The sequence below is a fragment of the Cervus canadensis genome, chromosome 6, assembly GCF_019320065.1.
Source record: "Cervus canadensis isolate Bull #8, Minnesota chromosome 6, ASM1932006v1, whole genome shotgun sequence".
In the NCBI taxonomy this organism is placed as follows: domain Eukaryota; kingdom Metazoa; phylum Chordata; class Mammalia; order Artiodactyla; family Cervidae; genus Cervus; species Cervus canadensis.
Window position 1 is genome coordinate 38,249,593 of NC_057391.1, and position 23,675 is coordinate 38,273,267.

General features: G+C 47.0%; 1 protein-coding gene across 1 annotated transcript in view; it reads right to left on the reverse strand.

Moving 5' to 3' along the window:
• EHD4 (EH domain containing 4) overlaps nucleotides 1-23,675 on the reverse strand; it is an 84,695-nt gene that overhangs the window by 5,382 nt on the left and 55,638 nt on the right. Inside the window, exons 4-5 of the mRNA XM_043471557.1 lie at nucleotides 13,966-14,378; nucleotides 5,420-5,584 (exon numbers count right to left, since the gene is read on the reverse strand). Coding sequence (XP_043327492.1) covers nucleotides 5,420-5,584; nucleotides 13,966-14,378 — 578 coding nt within the window. The remainder of the gene's footprint in view (nucleotides 1-5,419; nucleotides 5,585-13,965; nucleotides 14,379-23,675) is intronic.

Below are 23,675 nucleotides of genomic sequence, written 5' to 3' on the forward strand. Positions count from 1 at the left end.
TGTCTTCAACAGTAGTTTTGCCAAATAAATGCAAAGAATTCCAGATATGGCGGTTTTTATTTGGGCTCTATGTGAAGTATTTCTGTTTGGACAATCCCACAGGGCCTTGGAGGGGCCATTCAGGGGTATGGTTTTGTGGACATGGGGCAGGGAGACTCCCGAGGGCAAGAGCTTTCACATACATACCCCTCGGACCTGACTGTTCTGGACAGAAGTCATGGGACAGGCAGTTAGAAAAAAAATGCAACTTTGTGTCACCATAAATACCACACTTTCATTGTAAATAACTAGGGAAAAACTAGTAAGCAAAAAAATCTTAAATCACTTATAATACCATCACCCAGCAATCACCTTTGCTAACATGGGGGGGATACATTTATAGCCATTTTAATAAACACACACACACACACTCTTTAGTTGAAATAAGACAAAACTATTTAACAACCTGTATTTTAAAGAAAAAATGTATCATAGCTTTTTATGATATCAATTTTATACAACCTTTTTAAAAATTTTAAATTTTATCTGATTTAATTTTCAAAGTTGAACTATGGTTGACTTACAATATTGTGTTAGTGTACAACAAAGTGATTTGATTTTATATATACATAACCTTTTTCAGATTCTTTTCCATTATAGGTTGTTATAAGATATTGAATGTAGTTCCCTGTTATCTACAACAAAAACGTGTTATTACTCAGCCACAAAAAAGAATGAAATATTGTTATTAGTGGCAACAAGGATGGACATAGAAATTATCATACTACATGAACTAAGAGAAATATAAATATCATATGAGATCACTTATATGTGAAATCTAAAAAATAATACAAGTGAATTCATTTGCAAAACAGAAACAGACTCAAGATATAGAAAACAAACTTATGAAAAAAAAATAAAAAGAAAACAAACTTATGGTTATCGAGGGAGAAAAAGGGAGAGGAATAAATTAGGAGAAAGGGAATAACACCGCTATATACAAAATAAACAACTTTATTCTTAATAGCAACATGATAGTGAACTGTATAGCTGGGTCCTTCCTCCTTTACCCTGTCCCATGTAGCTGGACACTCAGGTTGTTTTCAGTGGAGAATCAAAATTGGGGTGTCGAGGGTATGTTGGAAGGGCAGACATTCTGTGCTGTTATTCAGAAGTGGAGTCCTGAGCTTCAGACAGTAGAGAGGACAGAGCTGGCAGATCTCAGCAGAGGTGCCTCCAACACTCTTCTCAGCAGCACACCCTGTAGCTGTCAGAGCAGTCTGGGCTGGGCTGACACCCGGCCAGTGGCCTGCGCTCAGCTCAGAGCAGCGGGTCAGCACAGGTCTGGTTTCTAAGCTACCTTTCAGTTTTCATGTCCTCCACCCTCACTGACAGACCATAGTCACCTGCATGTCACCCTAACATCAGCAGCAAATAATGCTGCCAACACTTTGGGCTCCAGCTGCTGGCATCTCGGTCGGTCAGCCAAGGGGACTGAGAAGAGAAAGCAGGCAGCCTACACAAAAATCCCAGTGCTGCTGGGGTAAACAAGTCTGGATTCCCCTGAGTGCACGAACACCTACCCTATTTCCTCATGAATGAGCCTGAGCTCTGGGCACACACAGAGCCTCTGTGTCTGGCCAAGCGGACGAATGAGGGTGGTGCCCGCCCAAACTTTCCACCCGCCTGCAGGGGACGTGGATTCAGGCTGCAAATCTCTGGAAAACATGCCAGGGGAAATGGCCACATATTTGCAGAGGTGGACAGGAAGCAGCAGCAGCAGCCATTCCCGCCCTGGAGGGCACACAGGAAGTAAGCTCTATGCTCATGTGCGTGGTACCCAGTCCTGGCCGGGGATGGGGTGGGCTCCAAGTTAAACTACGCCATCCCTGCCCTCCCCAGGGTAGCTCCAAGACTTGTTACTGGGATGAACATACAGTGGGGAATTTATAAAGATTTACCCATCAACAATTGTATCCATCTAAGCCACCAAGCCTGGGATCCTGGAACTCCCTCCCAAGAGACAAAGATCAGTCCCAGCCCAGCTTTCGCTGGGCTCTCCCCTGCGCACCCACTCCCAGCATGTACCAGAAGCATTTTGGAAAGCCCTGGGAGGGTTGGGGCAGATGGGGATGGCTCTGCTGCCCTCTGCTGTTGAAATGCTGCCAACTCATCTGCTGTGGGGGCCCAGTTCTCCAAGAAGGATAACTGTGCCACCCACCAAGGTGGCCCTGCTACCGCTCCCTTCATTCTGCAGCACAGATGGACATGCTGGTGCAGCAAATCAGATTCCCTCCCCAGTGGGTGTAGGGTGGACACAGGCCGGTGCACTGCGGGTCACCAGCCTCCCCCACCACCAGGCAAAAGCCTGCAAAATACAATCAGCTCTTGGCTACGGAGAAGAGTCACCCCGTCTAGCTTGGTCCATGAGAGCACAGGGAGAGCAGAGACTTAAAGCTGGCCCTCGTCAGCTCTCTGCGAGACCCTGGGATGTGCCAAGACCATTATCATCTCCAACCTTCTGCCCCTGCACTGTCCCATACACGGGAAGGCTGACTGCCTGTGACTGGAAAGATAGATGCTCAGACACCCTGACCCACACCTGGACCCTCAGAGCTTCCTGGGTGACAGCAAACTAGCTTGTGTAGTAAGCATGCCCTCGGGGTCCAGGCCTGCCTTGCTTCTCGGGAATTCCCTGAAGGACTGGGGTGATGTGATCAAGGCCTGGCTGGCTTCCCAAGGAAGAATCCTTGGCCACCTTCCAGGAGTCTGCTTCAGAAACCACTGGTCTATAAGCCCTGTGAGAGTCAGGTCTAGATCAGGGTCTGAGAAACTCACTACCCTAGAGCTTGCTACAATATAAACAAACATACACTAACTTATTAACTCACTCAACACATATTCATCGAGTGCTTGCAACACCCCAGGAGCTGGGGATATGGCCAAAAAAAGGACACGGGTTACTGGCTTCATGGAGTAACAGCCTTCTATGGGAGGCACTAAATAAGACACTGAATAAATTAATTATACCAAAGCTCAATGACACTTATTTTGTAACAAGGAGCACATGGCCCAACAAAGGGCTTTGCTGCCAAAACATCACTGCCAGCCACAGCCACAGCAGCACAGGCTGTAACCCAGACTGGACCTCTGTAGGGGGGACAGAGGTGTTTTTTTTTTTTAAATTTTATGCTGTTTATTCACTGGTTTATTCCAGGGGCATAGAACAGTGATCGGCCATAGTAGACTTAGTTGCTTTTCTTAGGTGAATGCATAAAAGAACACAGGTGACGGGGCACCCAGGTGTCCAGTGATGGTGCTAAAGCGCCTGGGGTGGGGCTGACCACAGGGTTCTCAGGGAAGGTTCGGGCCCTTCCACTGTCACCCAGCTACATGGGCCACTGAGACCCGAGGTGAGGGACTGCCGCTGGTGACCAGCTCAGAGGGGCCTGGGGCCCTCTGACTGGCCAGGCCCAGGCGAGCACGCTCAGGAGCAGCTCTGGTCGCAGAGTTCGCTTGCTCTGTACGAAGTTCCCCGGGGACAGGCAGGGGGGCCTGGCAGGGAGACCTCAGGTCTCAGGAGCAGTGCTTTGTGGGTGGAGCATCGCAGGAGCCTCAGGAGACAAGGAAACACGGATGCCCCATTAGGCCATTGTGTGCACAGCGTATTTATTCACAGCTACCATTTCAGTCAAGAAACTGATTTCCCTTCCAAAATATCTGAAGGACGCAAGGGAACAGTTGTCCTTCAGTTTGGTCATGGGGTGCAGGGCATAATCCAGTTAAAGCAGCACCTGCTCAGGAAGAGACCCCAGGAGCCCTCAAATTATCCATCTTGTGACCAGAAAAAAAAAAAAAAAAATCCAAACCATCATCTCAGTACAGAAGTATCAATTTCACTTCTAATATATGTGTGTGTGTGTATATATATATATATATTTCTATTTATTTTTTAAGCTGACTAAACCATATTTGACCAGATCTTGTATACCAGATGCATTCACCTTGATCCCAGGCATTGCAACAGTAAGTGTAACCCACTCCAAATTTAGCGTGTACTTTGTATATAGAGAGTTAACATTAACAAACTCCTCAGGATTGACGCTGCCCCTCCTGAGGCCTGACCTTGCCTCCACTACTGATTCTTCCTCCTCCCATGTCCCTTCCTCCCTGCAGGCTGGCCAGAGGCTCAGAGGCCCAGAGTCTCCAGGGGGCGGCCAGTGTGCTGCAAGCTCTCTTTGGCCCAGATAGTGTTCTTTCAAATTCAGAGCCAAAATTTGAAAACGAGGGGACTTTACATACAAATACAGATCTCCAGCTTTTCGTGAACCATCCAGGTCTGCACTCTCATAGGGCAGTGACCACCGGGGAGGACAGGGCCTCCCCACTGAGGAGGGAGTAGGTGTTCCCCAATCTGCCCCCGCCATGGGCCCCACAGATTCTCATCGCACTTGCAGAACTGTCTTCTGCTCAGTAGAGACATATTCCTCAGAACCCACATTCCTACCAAATGTGAGAAAATAAGAGGTGGATGGCCCGGTTTCCTTTTGCTTGGCCTGCCTGCCTCACTTGTTCCAGTTACTACTGGCTGGTGGCTGCAGGAATCTGAACTGTGTTGCCTGCTTTCCAGAGGGGACTGTGGCCTCCAGTGCAGATGGGTCCTTGTACCGGACAAGGAGATGGTCCGGCTCTCTGAGGAGCCAGGTGGGGCGGCCTCACTGGCCTCCCCCCTCACAGGTGGGGAGGACAAGGTCAGTGTTGAAATCAGTGGTTACCTAACACCACTGCCAGAAGGTGGACATATTGGTCAGGCCAGGGTGGTAGCATCCATTTGGGGTCATCTGGGCCTGCCCAGACACAACTCAGTGAGACTCTGAAATTAGGACAAAGGCTGCCTGAAGCTAGCCTTTCAGTGAAACCTTCAGTGAGCACAGCTCGCTGTCCCCAGTGGACTCCAGCCACGGCCACAGCCCACCACGGCTTCTCGCTGGGCTCCTGAGCCTGCAGCGGCAACACTGCCCAAGCACATAATCACGTGGGGCAGTGCTGGGGAGAGCCGGTTTGAGGAGGCCCCTGGAACTGACCTCCAAGGTCACGCTCAGCTCTAATTCCCTAAAGGCTCTGGGATTCTAATAAAACAGCTATCACCTCAGTGTTAAAACAACCTTGAACACAGCCTAAGGAAGCTATTCAGAGGATTTTTTCAGGCAAGCTTAATTTACTTCTTGAAATGTTTCCCCTTTTTGTTTAAATGTTTCAGGAGGCAGGCAATTTCTGCTTTATTCACAGGCGCCTATAATCATGGATTACTAGGAAGATGAAAACACTGCGTTCTCCTACATTCTAAACCATGAAACCCACATGTATACCCAGCAACCAGCGGGGCAAGGTGGCATTGCCCCTCCAATCCCACCGGTGATGCTGTGATGGGCCTCCGTACCTGCATGGCCTTGACCTTGGGGAAGTCCCCTGCAGAGATGTGGTATTCTCGCTGCAGCTGAATGTAGATTTCTGGCAACCTGCTGATAAGTTCTCTCTTCTTGTTTTCTTTTCCAAACATACTTGGCATCTCCTTCTTCAGGAAGCTGATGATGTAGGCATGTACCTGAAGGGGTATATGTCAGTGAGGACGTGTCATTTAGAACAGAGATGCAAACATGATGGCATCTTCATGCATCGTAACACATAACAGGCACCCCAAGGGTTATGGTCCTTGGGACAGGAGGAGGGCGAGAATCTGGTGGAAAGGGATGGGGGTGCTCGGTGGGAAAGAGCCTGGTTCTGGTGACTAACCCAAGAAGACCTAAGAGAAAGGTTCACCAGGGCTGGTGTACAGGAGCACCAGGTAATGAAGCTGAGGGTGATGGAAATGGCTGATCAGCACGGAAATCTGTGCCCAGTGAACAGTGAGATGAGGACTCCCATAACCTCCCTTTAGACAGTTTAGATCTCAAGATCAATGAGGTCAGTTCTGCACAAGACGAGCTGCCTAGGACCAGGCCAGAAAACAGAAGTGCCCTGTGGGAGAGGGAGACCTGATACATGAGGGGGGAGCCCCAGAAACCTTGGTCACTTAGGGTTAACTGGCCTGGCACTATTACCCAAAGGGTGGTGAATCCTGATGGGAGGGCTCTGCTTGGCCTGCGTCACCTCCTTCCCTAAAATCTCCACCCTTCTACTGATTTCCAACTTTAGGATGTTAAGAAACGCTCATAACAAAGGTTCTCTTTGTATATCTAGAATTCTACAGAGTAATTTAGAAGCCAAGAAAATAAATAAGATGAGAAACAAGGCAGTGATTACAAAAAGAAAATGACTATGTAGCTATGGAAAATTCTATTAAAGAAAACAGATGCCTACTGTAATCTTGTGGAAGAATGGAAATTGAATAGAGGGGGTAAGCAGATACATTCCAAGGCTCAGTTGAGGGCCTCTGTGTATGGATATACACCAGGCACAGCCAAAAACATTTTGCTAAGATTTGAACATTAAAGTAAGTGCACAGTGCAGATGCTGACATGCTTGGACCAGACAACGCTAACTTCTCCTCCTGTATAAAGGTCATTATAACATAAGCACATCCTGTGCTGCCTGGCTATTTCTGCAAGTATGACTGGGACAGATGGTTGGAGAGCATCACCGACTCAATGGACATGAATCTGAACAAATGCTGGGAGACAGTGGAAGACAGGGAAGCCTGGAGTGCTGGAGCCCATGGGGTCATAAAGAGTCGGACACAACTTAGCAACTGAACAACAGCAGCAGCAACAATAGACTGGGAGAGATGCTTTTAAACCTTCCTGTCACTGGTAAACTTACTTACTTTTCAAATTAAAACAACTTAAAATATTCACACAGTTCTTCAAGATAACTAGAGAAATCCAAGGTTTGGGAATCCTTTTGTTTAGAATGATGGGCTTTAACTGCATTCCTGAAGATATGATGAATAAGTATTAAAACTTGTAAGACAGGTAATTTCCTTGGCTGGATTAGTGAATACCTGGCTTGGTTTGGATGGGGTGGGGGAGGGCCATGTGTAGCTCCAAAGGACTTGGAGGGGTTGTCAAATTCCACTGGGAAGAATGAGCTGTCACCAGCTGTCCTTGCATTATTTCCTTGGCCTTGGCCCTCCTGGAACCTCTGGACTGGACCTGTGGACCCCTCTCTCCACCTGCCCTGCTTTGGAGGTTCTTCCCAGCTGAAGCAGCAAGTACCCGCCCCCCCTCCCCCGCCCCGCTCAGCCTCCTATCCACAAGGGCGTCTTTCCAAGACCCCTTCCCAGAGCCCACATCTGAGGCAGCTGCCAGGGCCCTGTCCAGGCAAGGCTGACTCTCCACCCAGTCCGTGGGAATGGCACCTTGTTCTTGAACACCGCCTGATCCCCAGGGGCCTGTGTTCCCCGGGCTGGGCTGCAGGTGATATGCCCCTGCCACAGCTCTCTCTGCCCCCAGCGCCGCTCCCCATCTCTGCCCTCGTGGTGCTCACTGCTGATGTCTAAGGCTGCTGGATAATGGGCTCCCTTGGATGCCAGGTCTCAGGGCCCTCCTCTCCCACCTGTCGGGCATTACCTGAGTCATGACCCTCAGGTGACCCGCTCATGCTACATGCTGCTCTCAGCCTCAACCTCCACTTCCAGGAAGTTCTAACGGCCTATTCTGGGGAAGTCTCCTGTTGTCCTGCCTCAGCATGGTCGTCCGCTCCTGCCTTTCCCTGGGCATCCTAAGACAATAACCTGGGGTCAGATTCAATGCATGGGCCCTGTCTTTAAGAAGATTATCATGTTAGGAGGTAAATTACAATCCTTAGAATCACAGAGTACTAAATCTAGAAGGGGTTCCTTTGATTGAAATCCTGGTTCCAGGAAATTCATATGACTCAAGGTCATACAACTAGTTAGGAGATGCCAAGCTGGCACTAGCATTCACCTGCCTCATCCCCTACCTTACAGAATTAACTTTTTGTTAATTACTTTTTGTGGGTGTGAATGAAAAATTATACTGATGCTGCTGAAATCCGGAATTCACACTGAACTATGTCCAATGGAACAATTTTGAGGCTTGGCTTCTGATTGTTCCTAACTCACAGGGAAGCTTTGGAAAGATCACGTACTCTTCTCTCCCCAGACTCAAAGAAATGGATGCATTATGGCACAAGATGTGAGTAAAGACTGCAGTCTTCCAGTAGGACTGAGTCTTGTGAGTTTCCAAGAGCCCGTCGTAAACAAGGGGCAGTCAGGGTGGCTGAAATCCCCACTCAACTTGAAAAGCTCCCTCCTGCCCTAATGTGTCCAAAGGTGTGTCCCCAAATAATGCAGGACCAAGGGCCAGACCTGGCGGGGGTCCTCAGAAGGAGGTAGAGACAGTCTGACTCTTTGCTGTTTATACTAAGAGAAAATTAATCAAGAGGAAGAGGAATAGGATAAAGCAGAGGTGGGCAGGATGGGACCTTGTTTCGGGAGGCTGGGTCAGGCCCTGCCACTGCGGCCCACTCGCTCACTGGACAACTCGGGGTGAGCTGTCCCCTCCCTGGCCTCAGCTTGCTCACCTACAAACCAGAGCTGACAACCCTTACCTCACAGGTTTGTGGTTATGAGACTCAAGAGAGAGCATGTATTTGAAAGCAGGTTGTCCACTAGAAATTGGTTAATTGACCAATGACCAGACACTTGTAGCTGGAGTGGTAGTAACACCAGAGGCGGCTTGTGGCTAATTAGTCCTTACTGAACGATGACTAAGCTCTCCATATTTAAATAGCAACATGATTAATCTGGGTTCCAAGTTCTTTATTCACAAGCAAATGGCACTGAGCCCTGTTGAACTTCTGAACATTTTTATCTTGTCCAATTCACTCTTTCACTTGTATAAAACTGGAAAAGTCCCTACTCATCAAGTGGTGATGACCAAGGGTAAGTCAAATGGCTCAAACTGTCAGTTTTTTTTTCTGGGCTAATAATGAGCAGAAAAAGATGGATTAAATGAACATGGATTTATAGTTCACATCTATACTCTGCCACAATCTCATGAACTATGTCCAGTGACAAGTGTTTGTATATCCAATGCTGAGAAGCATGTACACAGAGCGATACCAGCTATATCTACCGTGGGCTTGGAGGGCAATCACAGCAGTGAGTGTGGGAAGCTTGCAATACACATGGACAGTAGGAATGGAAAGGCCCATGGAATCTGGACACTGGAGAGCGATGTGGAGTCAGTCAGGCTGGGAAACACGGTTCTGCACTGGACAACCTCAGGGTTGCCCAGGTTTAATATTATCTGATGGTGATCTGCACCTTTGCAGGCCCAGCTGGAAACCTGCATAGAACATTTAACCTCTGGGGATTAGCGCATTTTAAAAATGGGTTTATTACGATATAAAAACTTCAGTTCATAAACTGAAGACCCAGAAGATGAACCCATGAGGAAGTAAGTGTGAGGCTTCAAGATGCAGCTGATTGGCTCCCACTTGGGTTCCTTTTTCTGTTGAAATCAAAGCCGGGACCAATAGCAGATGTGATTCTGAAGAGCCTTAAAGGGGATGCGAGGGGCCCACCCAGTCATCTGAGTCAGTCTTCAAAGAGATAGGCTCCCCTGTGTATGTGGACTCAAGCTACTGACACACCCCCAGTAGCTTGAGGCTGCTGACTGAGCTATTTTTAAACACTGCCTGGAAGACTATGCATCAAAGAGAGAGCTACCAGCCATTGTAGAATGACTCTTACATAACTCAGCTTGGGTCCACGTGGCGAATTTCAAAATGTCTAATTTCTCCCCCAGAAGGAATGGGCGGTACAGACAGACTGGAAAGCTCAGTCCTCCAGGCCACATATGATGAAGAGGAGAACACGCTTTGAAGATGAAACTAAATTCCACAGAACTATACTAAATGCACCAAATCACTGACCTCTCCTTTCCTTTCTCATTTTTAGTTTGTTCCTTCCTCAAATGTTGACTCATTTTTTTACTGAACAAAGGTCTCCAAGTGGGTGGAAACCTTTCCTATTCATGAGCAGTGTATTTATAAAAGGTGGGGAGCTAGAGTAAACTTGCCTTGCTTTTTACCTTTGTGCATTTATCCCACAAACTACTATGATTTGGAGTTTGAACCTTATTTCATTAAAAAAAATTTTTTTTACAGTGACCAATTTTTTCAAGTCTTTATTGAATGTGTTATGATATTGTTTCTCTTTTATGCTTGGTTTTTGGTTGCCAGGCACGGGGGATCTTACCTCCCCAGCCAGGGATCGAACCTGCACCCTCTCCATTGGAAGGCAGTCTTAACTACTGGATCACCAGGAAAATCCCTGAACTCTATTTAACTTGGTTATTTTAATGATACTGAATAAAAGTAAATTCTTATTTTCTAAACCTCTGGTGGGGGCTTTCTCCAAACAGATTACTCTAAAAAATCATGAAATGAAACTTGACTAGCATCTGAGATTATGAACAGTCTTCAAAGAAAGATGTCTACTGATATCATAAGATATATACTCTTCGAGGCTAACCAAAAAACCCACTCTAAAGATTTCCTGTTCCTTGAAATAAAGGACTGGGGGAAAAATGTAAATAGAAAAAGTAGGGAAATCATTAAATTTCAAGAGATCTTTAGTTAAGAGTGCCATTTTTCATATTATGGAAAATGTCATATTTATGATACTTTGATTACTGCAGAACTCAGCAGGACATCAACAATGCCATTTCTGGCTTTTATTTCTGGATGGGCCACAAATTCTACCTAATTATGGTGGTCTATAAATAGACACATTCCACCCACCAACTCAGAGCTTCCCTGGTGGCTCAGTGGTAAAGAATCTGCCTGTAATGAAGGAGACGCAGGTTCAATCCCTGGGAAGAGGCCCTGGAGAAGGAAACGGCAACCCACTCCAGTATTCTTGCCTAGGAAACCCCATGGACAGAGGAGACTGGCAGGCTACAGTCCATGGGGTCACAAAAGAGTCGGACACAACTTAGCAACTAAACAACAATATACCAACGCAGATCTGACACCTGCCAGGTGATATCTGGAAACTTATCCTTCGCATGCTTTCAAAATCACAGCTTGACAAACTTCTAAACTTTGTAGGGTTTATGTGGATGGAGAATATTATAGAATAATCAGAATGACAGATTAATGCAGAAAGCAAGGGCATGGTAAAGACCAACAGATGCTGTCCATGCTGCACTTCAGGTGAATGCTTTCTGGACCAGGGGTTCAGGCCCACTGGAGTTTGAATCTATAACTTGGGTAAGTAAGGTCACCTTTCTGAGCTTTATTTCCCTTGTATGAGAAATGAATGTCCAGCTTTGCGTACTGTGGGCAGGATCAGATAAAACAACACATGCAATGCAAATCGTGGGGCTTCTAGAACATTATAGACCTTCAGTCAAGGTTGGCCTGCCAAAGGAAAACTGGATCAGGAGAAAGAGAGATGAATATATAAAAACCCAAGAGCATTTTTATGAAACAGGAACACTTCAAAGAGTAAAGCTCAGGTGACCCCCTGTCCATTTCAGCAACAAGTTCACAAATGAACATAAAACTGCAGACGGTGTATGAAGTGGATGGCACTGGTTAGTGGTCAAGGCTATTGTGCTGAGTTTAGCTTCTTCTCTGCCTGAGACGGTTTCCTGCCCCCCTGCCAGCCTGGTGCCGCCCCAGGAACACACTGGCACAGCTCAGGCTGGAAACATCCGTACTTCAAACATTTTCCTTTATGAAAAGGAACAAGCCAGATACTATTCTTAGGAAGACAAAAAAAAAAAAAAAAAAAGACAAGCTTTTTTCCTAGAAGTAAGCTCAGCAATTTGACTGCCCCCTGCCCCCACCCCCCGCCTCTACACAAGGGCTTTCATTATTCCCGTGTCAGTACACACAGCCGTATTCTGTGCCTCTAAACCCAGGCCACTCCGGCCTCTTCACAGGGCCCAAGGTACCAGGATGACAGCAAAATCCCATGCGCTTGGCACCCCCAGTGAGCCTTTTGCCTTATATTTATTTATATGATCAAACATAGCTGCATCTTGAGTTACCAGGCCCTTAGCAATGCCTGGTAAATTAAAAAAAAAAAAAAGTCCATGGGCATTTAAAAATAGTTTAAAAGATCTTGAAATCTGCAAAGGCTATGACATCATTTACCAGCCTTGGTTATACAATCATTTTGGGTATTACGTACCCTGAAGGTGGAGTTCAGTTATATCAGCCAGAAAAGAGAAAGACCACATGCCAGGGGGTCACTAACTGGGCAAAAACAGACTTCCTGCCACTGAGCCAGGGAGGGAAATCATCTCAGGAGAGCTGCAAATTAGTGGATTTACAAACCTTGCAGAACTGGAACAAAAGTGGCTGTTCCGGGAAGGAAGCAGCTTGTACCAGAAGAAAAGATAAAGAGCTGTGACTCAGGAGCACAGGTGGCTCAGATCAGCAGAACCACATGGGTGGAGGGTGTGAAAAAGCCTTGGGGGGAGCGAGAGGAAAGAGCAGATCCAGGGATGATGGGCAGGGTTGCAGCCAGGAGGGATGCCGCCCTGCAGCACACCAGCATGCAGGCAGTGAAGAGGGGCTGGACGGCTGGTCACCTGCACGTCGGTCACCCTCAGTGGAGCCCTCCCCGCTGCCCACCCCAGCCAGGTCCCTTCTCAGAGCACAGTGTCTACACCTTGGCACTCACAGCTCATCATTCTGAAGAGGGGAGTCTGGCGGCCCCTCCTTCACTTGACTAGGCTGCCCAGCCCTGGCCTAGGGTGCTGTTGACTAAAGCAGGCAAAGTAATGGTCGACTCTAGAAGGCTGGCCTGTGGGCCCCCAGACCAGAGCAAAGCCACTCGTGGTGCAGCAAGAGGAAGTGGGGAGACGCAGGTTCTCTGCCATCAGAAGCTGAAGGAAAAATTAGGCCTCCTGACCAGGGATCTGGAGAGGCGGGCCCAGGACTGCTTCTAGCAGAAGGGACAAGGCCAAAGCAGAAGGCTAGACTGGAAGCCAGGAGGGCTGTCTTTCGTCCTTTGTCACTAAAGACCTCTGGTTCCCAAACTTGACTGATCATCAGAATCACCCGGGGAGCTTTACACACACACAGACACACAGACAGACAGACAGACAGACACACACACACACACACTCTACCCCCAATCAGAGGCTCTGGGGCAGGGCTTGGGAACTTACATTGCTTAAAGCTCCTGAGCAAGTCTGATGATCACTGGGACTAGATAAACTCTGGAGGCACTTGTGGTGTTAGAGGAATATCATTTTATGAAATGTACAGATAGGTTTTAAAGAACCATTTTTTTTTCCTGTACTTTTTCTTAGAGGAGTCACATGCTCCCCTCTCTTCAGAGGCACAGCAAAACAGACTATGCTGGTAACACTTGAGGGTGGCCCAGCAGCTGCAGGCACAGGCTCCTGGGGCTGCTAAAAGGCTCAGCCGTGAGGTTGGAGAGTGGGAACCACAGCCCAGAATGGGGATATGGTGTGCCCCAACCTGAAATGACATAGTTGGTGGGCTGGGCCAAGCCAACCTCCTGTGGCCTCTCTGTGCCCTCGTGTGACACAGGGCTCTATGCCTTAGGCACAGGGTGACCAGGCACCCCACTGGTCCCACCAACGCCACCTCTCTCTGGTCCGGTGGGTCACCTTCCTACCATCCTAACATAGCAGCAGCATCCAGGTGGTGAGTGCACGCATTTCCCCGAGTGCCGGGTGCTACGTCAAGCACTCTGCAAGCCAGGTCACACTAAACCCTCCCAAGCATCCTGGGATGTGCTCTTACTAGTTCCATTTTATAGGTTGAGTCAGGCTTGGAAAGGAGTCATTTGCCCAAGATCACAGAGGGAGGAGCCAGAATCTAAAGAAGATACTGATTGTCAGGCTTGCTTCAAAGCCCTTCCATGTCCTGTTCCCTGAGGCTCCTGGAGTAGAACCTCCGCCTATTTTCCCTTACAGAGGTGTGTGTGGGAAGAGTCCCTGCCCAGGCTGCTGCTGGGGGTCTCCAGCTTACCTTGGCCAGCCGCGCTCGCTTGATGAGGTCATTGAGTTTGCGCACTGCCGCCTTCTGGGGAAGGCTCTGGATGTCTCTGAACAGGTCCTGGGCCTCGGCCTCGAAGAGCCTTCGGTTGTCAGTGTTCTGCAGGGGCTGCGTCCAGAAGGAGCCAATGTAGACGCGTAGCACCTCAGGCGTGTTGATGACCTTGCCCAGGGACCACATGAGGGCCCCGTAGACTCGCATCAGCTGTTGCGTGTCCACTTGGTCGGCCTTGTTCAGCACCACACGGATCTTGTCGTCCTGGCCCCGGAAGGCCTTGATGGCCTCTGAGAACTCGTCCGAGATGTCCAGTTTGTGAGCATCGAAGAGCAGGATAATCCTGTCCACCCGCTCAGCGAACCACTGAAGGACCTGACAGAAGTCATACCCTGTGGGGAGGGAAGGGGCAGGTCAGTGTGGCCGCCTGCTGCAGGGGATGTGCAGGCAGCGGGCTCAGAACCACCTGGGTCTCCAGCAGCTGCCAAGGAGAGTGCCCCGTCTTCAAGCTGGAGGAAGGGGAGGACTCATGATATGAAAATTGTTTCAAATGGGGCCCTCTGGGCTGGATGCATCAAGTTAACACTGGGGATGCTGGGAGTCCTTGCATGGGCAGTAACGGGATATTGTGGTCACTCTGATTGGGCAATGCTTGCTTCCACATCTGTAGTTTCTTTTAGCCCCCAGGAGTCTCTTGTTTCACCTAGTACCATCTTTTAGTTTAATGGCAAAATTGAGTAATGGCCCTGAAAAAATACAGGCCTTGGGGTCAAAAGCTCTCAATTTCTACCAAAGTCTCACTTTTCTGAAAGTACCAGGGCTGGAGAAGGAAGAAACCTAGTGGCCACCTGAAGTCTCATGGAGTGTACAGGAAGTACCACAAAAGAGAAATTTCCATCTACCTAAATTTTTAAGAGTGTTAAGGAGATCAAAGGTTGACCTGGCCAAAACCGTAACCTATATTTATCATTTGGACTATTTATATCTTAAGTATGTTGTAAATATTTTTAAAATTGTGTTTCACAGCCATTCCATGAAATGGTCTCTTGCCAATTTCTTTCTAAAAATGACCAGACCCATGACAATTCTGTTTATTTTACTTTGGCTGTGTACCAACACACTCCAAATCACACCCAAATCAACACTCCTCTCGGCTTGTGGTCAAGGCTTTTGAGCATTTCCCAGGGAGGCAAGTCCCATGAGAAGCAAACAGAGAAGGGGCCAGTCTCCCGGGCTTATGTTTATTCTCAAGTCTGATTAGCTCTAGAATCAAGCCTCAAAGCAGTGCAATCAGAACCCAAAAGGGCTATTTACTGATCCTACTTTTCACGCTCTTGCCTCTTTTTTTAGATCTGGAAAACTTCCAAACACATGCAACAGTCTAGAGAATAATGTGATGAACATTGACGTGCCCACCTTGTACCTTTAAGAAATTTTCACTTGACTTTCTTTGCTTCAAATACTTAAAAAAAATTGAAGTGTAGTTTATTTAAATAACAAAATACCACACAGCAGTGAGGGTGAACTAGATTTTCACTTGTCAACACAGGCAAATCTCACACACAAAAAAATCAGTTTCAAAAGGACATGTATAGCATCATAACATTCACTTACAATGTTAAAAAACAAAGCACCACTCAACAACCTATGGATATGTACTACAGCTTGAATATAAACATGTTACATGAGATTGTGGGTGCTGGTTGATTCTGGGGATGGAGGAAGTGAGGAATCTAAAGTAGATGAGTGCCTAAAGGAGGATGAGCTATTAGACAGAAATAAAGGGGGTCCATGGACTAAAGTTTCCATGAATTGAAGAACAGGTGTAAGAGGAGTAACTGAGCAAGCAAACTGGATTCAGATACATTTAAACAGGGACTTCCCTGGTAGTCAGTCCAGTGGTTGGCAATCTGCCTTCTCATGCAAGGGAGCGGGGTTCGATCCCTAGTCAGGGAACTAAGATCCTACATGCCACAGGGCAATTAAGCCCAGGGGCCACAACTAGAGAACCTCACGAGAAAACCTCATGAGCTGCAACTACGGAGCCCACGCACCACAGCTAGAGAAAGCCCTATGTGCCACAGTGAAGATCCAGCACAGCCAAAACTTAAAAAAATAAAAACATACATTTGAATAAAGAAAACATTCATGAAAGTGCTGAAGCCCCCCATGATCCCCTCCCCAAGCCCCGTCCTCAACCTCCGCCCCAGAGGAAACCACAGACCCTGGATGCAGGGCTTTATGTCACCGCGCATGTGCGTATGCTGCCAGCTCAGGCCTTTCACTTCTCTTTTCTGTCTCACTGAGGGGCTCCCTGATTCCCTGGGAGAAAGGAGACCAAAGGCGGTTCCCAGAATGTGGGCTAGAGTTTTTCATTGCTGTCAGCAGCCAGTTTAGATCAGAGGAAAATCAAAGACCTATGGAACAGGTCATAGAGTAGGGTATGAAGATTCTGAGTTAAGATTTCACTTGATTCTGTCCCTATGAGGCTAGAGCAAACCTCCTCCTAAGGTAATGTGGGTTCTGTCATTCGAGACTGGCCTGTGCACCATAAAGCCCAGATCCTGGGTAGGAGATGCTCAGCTAATGAAAGACGGCGCTGTTCCCTGGGGGCCGGGACGACGTTCTGAAGCCACTCACTGAAGGCCCTGTGTGTGGATTTACTTTTCCAACAGGGAGGATAAACTTGTCTCTCCGACCCAATGCCTCTCTCATTTGGTAACTGAAGGTTCATAAACAGATTGAAGAAAAGGCTGTGTCCGGCATGCACACTGGGGAGGACACCAGTTGTCCTTTGCTGAATGCTCTTCCTGTTGGATGGGGGTTAGCATGGGTTCCTTGGGTACCACAGATGCTGAAGGTGTGGTGGACAGCCTCTTGTACCACTCGTTAGCAGGCTGGGGTACAGATAGGTGATTTAGAATCAGACAATCATCTCCTGGGCTTCCCAGGTGGTGCTACTGATAAAGAACACGCCTGCCAATGCAGGAGATGCAAGAGACACGGGTTCAATCCCTGGGCTGAGAAGATCCCCTGGTGGAGGGCACGGCAACCCACTCCAGTACTCTTGCCTGGAGAATCCCCATGGACAGAGGAGCCTGGTGGGCTATGATCCATGGAGTTGCAAAGAGTTGGACACGAGTGAGGTGACTTAGCATGCATGTAATCCTCTCCTACCAGAGGATGGTGTTGAATCTTAAGGGAATGACACAAAGACACAGGGAAAATGAGAATTTATTTATGGCAGAGATGGCTGAATTTAGACGGTGATAGGGGCTTCCTAACCTAGTTTCTGAGCCCAGCTCTCTGTCTTCCTATCCATTCTGTGAACAGCCTGATTTCTGAAAAACTCCTTTTCTGCTCAAGTTAGTCAGCTTCTTTGGTTTGCTACCAAGGACCATAATTGGTAAATAATCTATCCCCACATTTGAATATTTCCAAACTATGGATGCTTTTACAACCAGTGCCAAAAGAAACTTGCCACACCCATAGCTGTCACCTCCTCTGTATGCGAGCACCGTGTAAATTCAGCCATGCAGACACATCTCTCTTCCTCCATGGGCCACCTGGGTTGATTGGTTGGCCTCTACAGTAACATGTGTGTTTCAACTTTAACTTGGGTTCCTAAAAGTTATTTTAAAAAAGACTTCATTTCAATGCTTCAGTGAAATAAAAAGTTACTGGGAACAGAGCTGCCAGATCTAAGTGTGCTAAAGTGAAGCCAGTACTCACCTCTGGAGGAACAGCTGAATGTCTGTATTCTTTTGTTTTAAAGTCATGATGAAAAGCTTGGTAAGGATTAAGCCGCATGGGTAGGTAGAACTGCTTTGCTTGTCATTAAGAGGTGTAAAAGAATGGCTTGTCACATGTTAGGCAACACAATCAAAGGTGAAAAAAAATCACTGTCTCAGAAGAAAGCAAAGAATTGTCAAAGCTGGGAGAAGTTGGTCTGCTCAGTTTTTTCCTCACATGCAGTTGTTGTTATCATTATTTTACCATTTTTAAGTGTACAGTTCAGTGGCATTAAGTGCATTCATATTCTTGTGAAACATCACAACCATCCATCTCCAGAACTCTTTTTTCACCTTCCCAAACTGCAACTGTGCCCACTAAACAATAACTGTTGATCCCTTCCTCCCTCTTCTGGGCTCCCAGAGCCCTTTGCTTGTTCTCCTATCAAATGACTTTACACAGTGGATTATAACCCGACGGATGTTCAGGATTCTGTCAATAGATAATAAATTTTTTAACCATAGGGACCACATCTTCCTCACAGTGGCACAAGTCAGTGATTATCAAAAGTGTGGGCTCTGGACTCAGGCTGCCTGGGATTCTAATCCTACCTCTGTCACTTACTAATTTTGTGACCCGGGGCATGCTGCTTTCTCTCTCTGTGTCTCATTTTCTCATCTGTAAAATGGGGCTAATAATGGTATCCATATACTTCACGGGGCTGTGGAGTACATAGGTGAAGCATTTAGAATCATCTTGGAAGCTGGAAAGTTCTCTAAAATGTTATGACCTGGTTATTTAAAAAAACCTTGAATCCAATTCCCAGTGCCTGGTGGGGGCAAAATAAAAGATTTGCTGAAAGATTTCTGGCTGGGGTGAAGTACAGCCTGCAGCCATGGAGAAAACAAATTTCCCTAATTAAACTGGGTAAAGGTGACAATGCAGTGATGCTCAAGCCACGTGAGAGAATCAGTGCTCAGAAGATAGCTGATAGAGTATACTGACTGAGCAGAGACTGCTTGTATTTTATTAATAGAGCCAGTGAACTTTCTTTCCTTGCTTGTGAAACAGAGGGAGTTCTGCCATGTTGGCCTTAAAGACCCCGCGTGCCAATTCACTTCTGTCAAGTCCAACCCTATGGACTGGAGTGGGTTGCCATCCATTCCTCTAGGGGTTCTTCCCAACCCAGGGACTGAACCTGTGTCCTCTTATGTCTTCTCCACTGGCAGGCGGGTTTCAACCACTAGTGCTACATGAGAAGCCCCTCAAAGACCCTGGGTTACTCCTAAAACAAGGCAATGATTCCGGCTGCAGGATCCTCCTTGGCTTAGCGAAGTCCTGTGCACACCTGTGCTGGCCAGGACAGCTCAGGGCAAACCTTCATGCTCAGCAGGGGGACAGCAATGAACTCCCCCAGAGGTTCTGTCACAGAGGGCGGTCAGGGACCTGTCACCCCTAGAGTGAGCCACGCTAGACTAAGTAGGTCTGTGACAACATTACCCCTTAAAACAACGCTGAGGGCCAGTGGCCCTCAGACTGAGCGTGCCCTCAGCTGCTGTTTTGTTTGGCCTCCAGGGTGTCCTTATGCTCTGAGCTCACTGCTTTTGGTCTGGACAGCACTGTCCAGCTGGTGCCCACTTTTGAGTGGAAACACAACAGCTCAGACTCTGCCTTAGAGACCCAACTGTGCCCTCCAGCCCTCCTGGGCTCCTGAGGGGCACTCCTAGCTGCCATCCCCCCCACCCCCCAAAGAACTGCATGGAATTACTTCACAGGTGCCTCCCACCTGGTCTGGGAATGTCTGAGGGTGGGGGCCTCCCTATCCTGCCCCTCCAGCCCAGAAGGGTGCTTGCCAACACAGCCCTCAGGAGTGCTTCCTGATGTATTCTGTGGGAAAACATTCAGTATTCCCTTTTTATTTTTTGGCCACACCATATGGCTTGCAGAATCTTAGTTCCCTGACCAGGGATGAAACCTAGGCCCTGTGCAGTGAAAGTGCAGAATCCTAACCATTGGATTGCCAGGGAATTCCCCTAAACTTCCCTGCCTTAAACAATTTCTCAAACATGTCTCTTTGGAAATCAAAAGTACACTAAACATCCTGGAATTAGTAAGACATATCAAAGACAAAATTTTTTTAATGGATTAATAAATAATTATCAAGTTCCTAGGATGTGCTTGGAATTGCTGCTGAGGGACATGCTGCCATAAAATTGAGGCTGCTAGCTTTACCCAGAATAGCCCCAAACTGGAAATAATCCACATGTCCTTTGGTGGGTGGATGGCTAAACAGTGGAATACTATTCTGTGATAAATGGATGGGCTACTGATGCATGCAACCACACAGATGAATCTCAGAAACATGCCAAGTGGGAGAAGCCAGGCATTAAAGAACACGTAACTGTACGATTCCATTTACGCTAAATTCTAGAACAGACAAAGCTAAGGTCCAGTGACAGAGAGCAGATGAGGGGTTGCCTGGGACTGAAGATGGGACTGGGACTGACCACAGAGTGCCAAAAGCAAAGAAGGAACTTCTCAGGGGGATCTAAAGTTTCTGTTTCTAGAAGATGGTGGTGGTTACACAAGAAACACGAGTACATGAGTAAATCTGCAAATTCATCAAAACTCAGCAAGCTGTACAATTAGAGTGAGTGCATTGTGATGTACTGCACTTCAATAAAACTGACTTAAAAAGTAAAAACAAATAAGAAAGAAAAAGAAAGGAGGGACAGAAGGCTGGAAAGAAGAAAGAAAGGGGGAAGGGAAAAAAGGAAAAAAACCCAAGGTTGCTGAACTTGCTTGAAGATATTCATCTCCACACACTGCTGAGTGGACCAGGAAGTTGAAATCTGTTCAAGGGAACTATGTCACGAATCTGGCCATGTACGGAGTTGGATTTAGCAATAGTTCCAACAGTCTTACCCACAAAGGTTAATGTAAAATTTGGCTTGTCCACTGAAACTTTGAGAGTCGTGGATTTCACAGTGTCTTGCCCCATGGCCAAGGTGCTTAAAGTCTTTCACTGTGACAGACCAGGGACGAGAATGCTCTGAGTTTATGAGAATCAGTTCCAGCTGCACAGAATGCAATAAGGACCAGGGCACACGTAGGTCTGGGCCTGTGTGTGCACACCCCCAGGCGAGCATGCCTGTGGGTGTAGGGTATATACGTGCACATGTATGAGTGTGTGTGGAGAACGTAAAATTCAATATAATAATAGAACTGTCCCCACGGTACTCAATATATTTTAAATATGTTATCAGTCAATTATATATAGGGGCTTCCCAGGTGGTGCAGTTAGTAAAGAATCACCTGCCAATGAAGAAGATGCAAGAGACGCAGGTTTGATCCCTGGGTCAGGAAGATCCCCTGGGGGATGAAATGGCAACCCACTCCAGTACTCTTGCCTGGAAAATTCCATGGACAGAGGAGCCTGAAGGGCTATAGTCTATGGGGACTATAGAGTTGCAAGAATTGGACATGATTGAGCACATCCACAGATGTAGAAACCGAGGCTTAATGATGTAAGACACCTGCCCAAGGTTACAAAACTAGAAGGTAGTGGAACCTGAACTAAAATCAGGCCCCTAGAGGAGATGTGGAGATGACAGACATTTCAATTCTGTAAGACGTTCCAATGGAACTTGTAACAGTCTGGAACAAAACAGAGCTGTAATCAGCTCAATTGTTTAAAAGTACAGCTTCTCTTTTTGTAAAAGGACCCCACAGTTATATGGCTTTCAGAGCTGGGAAAGAGATTTTGTCCTGTGGAAGATCCCAGCTTGGCATTCCTGGTTCCACGTTCTGGGAACAAGGAGGAGGCAGGAAGGAAGGGGCCCTTTCCACCCAATCAGGGGGCTTCCGTCACAGCCCTGTGGAGGCCGTGGTCTCCGTCCTTGCTGAAAAGCCTCACCAGGAAATGGCATCTGAGGTCAGGACAGTGGCCCCAGGCTCAGGTAAACACAGGGCGGGGACCCCAAGGAAGCAAATTTGACTGATTATTTTTAATAGCACAACAGAAAAAAATGCTTCAGTTACTTCCCAAAGCCAAGTTTTCTATTACGTGAGTTTTAATCAAGATGTGTGGCAGGGGGATCGGGATGGGGAACACATGTAAATCCATGGCTGATTCATGTCAATGTATGACAAAAACCACTACAATATTGTAAAGTAATTAGCCTCCAACTAATAAAAATAAATGAAAAAAAAAAAAAAAAAGATGTGTCAATGAAAGAATGCAAGATAATGGTTCTCTCTGCCCTTGCCACTAGTGCCACTCTTGGGGTGGATAAGGCCCCCTGAGCAGCCGGCCAAGTCTCAGGACTCTGCCCAGACCTTCCCTTCTGCCTAGAGCACCTTCCCTCTCTCCCGTCTCCATCTACCCATGTCCCCAGGAGGCTTCCCCCACCCAAGCAGAGCAGCATGTCCCTGCCTCCCTAGAGGGTCTGTTCTCTGCCACAGCCCGTGCTCTAGGAGACTGTCATCAACATGTCTGGAGACCAAAAGCCCACTGCAGCACACCTAACACTACCTAAAACCATTCCCCTGTGGTCTATTCTTCCAGCACCAGTGGTTTTTCTTTTGGAGCACTGACTCTCTATAATGATGTATTTATTTGGTGATTATGTGACAGAAACCCTGAAGGGAAACTTCACCCCTCATCTGTTCACCACTGTACACCCAGGATCCACCACTGAACAGAGTAGGTGCTCAGTAAATCTAGTTTGTGCTAAGTCGCTTCAGTCAGGTCTTACTCTTTGGGACCCCATGGACTGTGGCCCACTGGGGTCCTCTGTCCATGGGACTCTCTAGACAAGAATACTGGAGTGGGTCACCATGTCCTTCTCCAGGGGATCCATTTATTTCCCCCAAAATTAAAACCAAAACTATCGTATGATCCTGCAATCCTACTCCTGGGTATCCATCCAAAAGAATTTAAAACTGGGATCTTAAAGAGATGTTAGCACTCTCGTGTTTACTGCAGCATAATCCCCAGTAGCTAAGATGTGCAAACAACCTAAAAACCCATTGGCAGATGAATGAATAAAGAAAATGCAGTGTGTATATACACCGGAATATATATGTGACAAGGGTGAACCCTGAGAACATTATACCAAGGGAAATAAGCCAGTCACAGAAGGACAGATACTGCATTATTTCACTTAAATGAGGTGTCTTTAAAACAGTCAGACTTGGAATCATAGCGTGGACTGGTGACTGCCAGGGGCTGGGTGAGGGGAAACTGCTAAGCAAAGGGCATAAAGCTTCAGTTATTGCCTAGTGAAAGTGAAAGCTGCTCAGTTGGTTCCGACTCTAGGCAACCCCATGGACTATATATAGTCCATGGAATTCTCCAGGCCAGAATACTGGAGCCTTTCCCTTCTCCAGAGGATCTTCCCAACCTAAGCATTGAACCCAGGTCTCCTGCATTGCAGGCAGATTCTTCACCAGCTGAGCCACAAGGAAAGATGAGTACATTCTAGAGAATTGCTATACAACCCTGTCTGTAGTTAACAATACTGTACACCTAAAAATTTAAGAGGGTAAAAAAAAAAAAAAAAAAAAAATTTAAGAGGGTAGATCACATGGTAAGTGTTCTTACCACAGTAAAATAAAATAAATTTGGTTTAATGAAGTATATTGCCTTAAATAAGAAGTATAACAATTTTTAGCAAGTCCAAGGGTATAGTTGCTTAAATAGTGCTGTGAGTGTCTTAAAAAAGGGCTGTTACTAATTATAGGGAGTACAAATCATCTCAAAATAAACATCAGTTATCTAAGGGGTCACTCAAGTATTAAATATGTATTTTTAAAAATAGTCACTTCAGTTAACAATACAGCTCCTTCAATTAAACATGTGCAAGGAGTCCTTGTATTGTTTCCAGGACGAGTTTACTTCACAACTGGAAAAGGCTGTTTCTGAAAACGTTACTGGGGTTAGATGCAGAGTGACT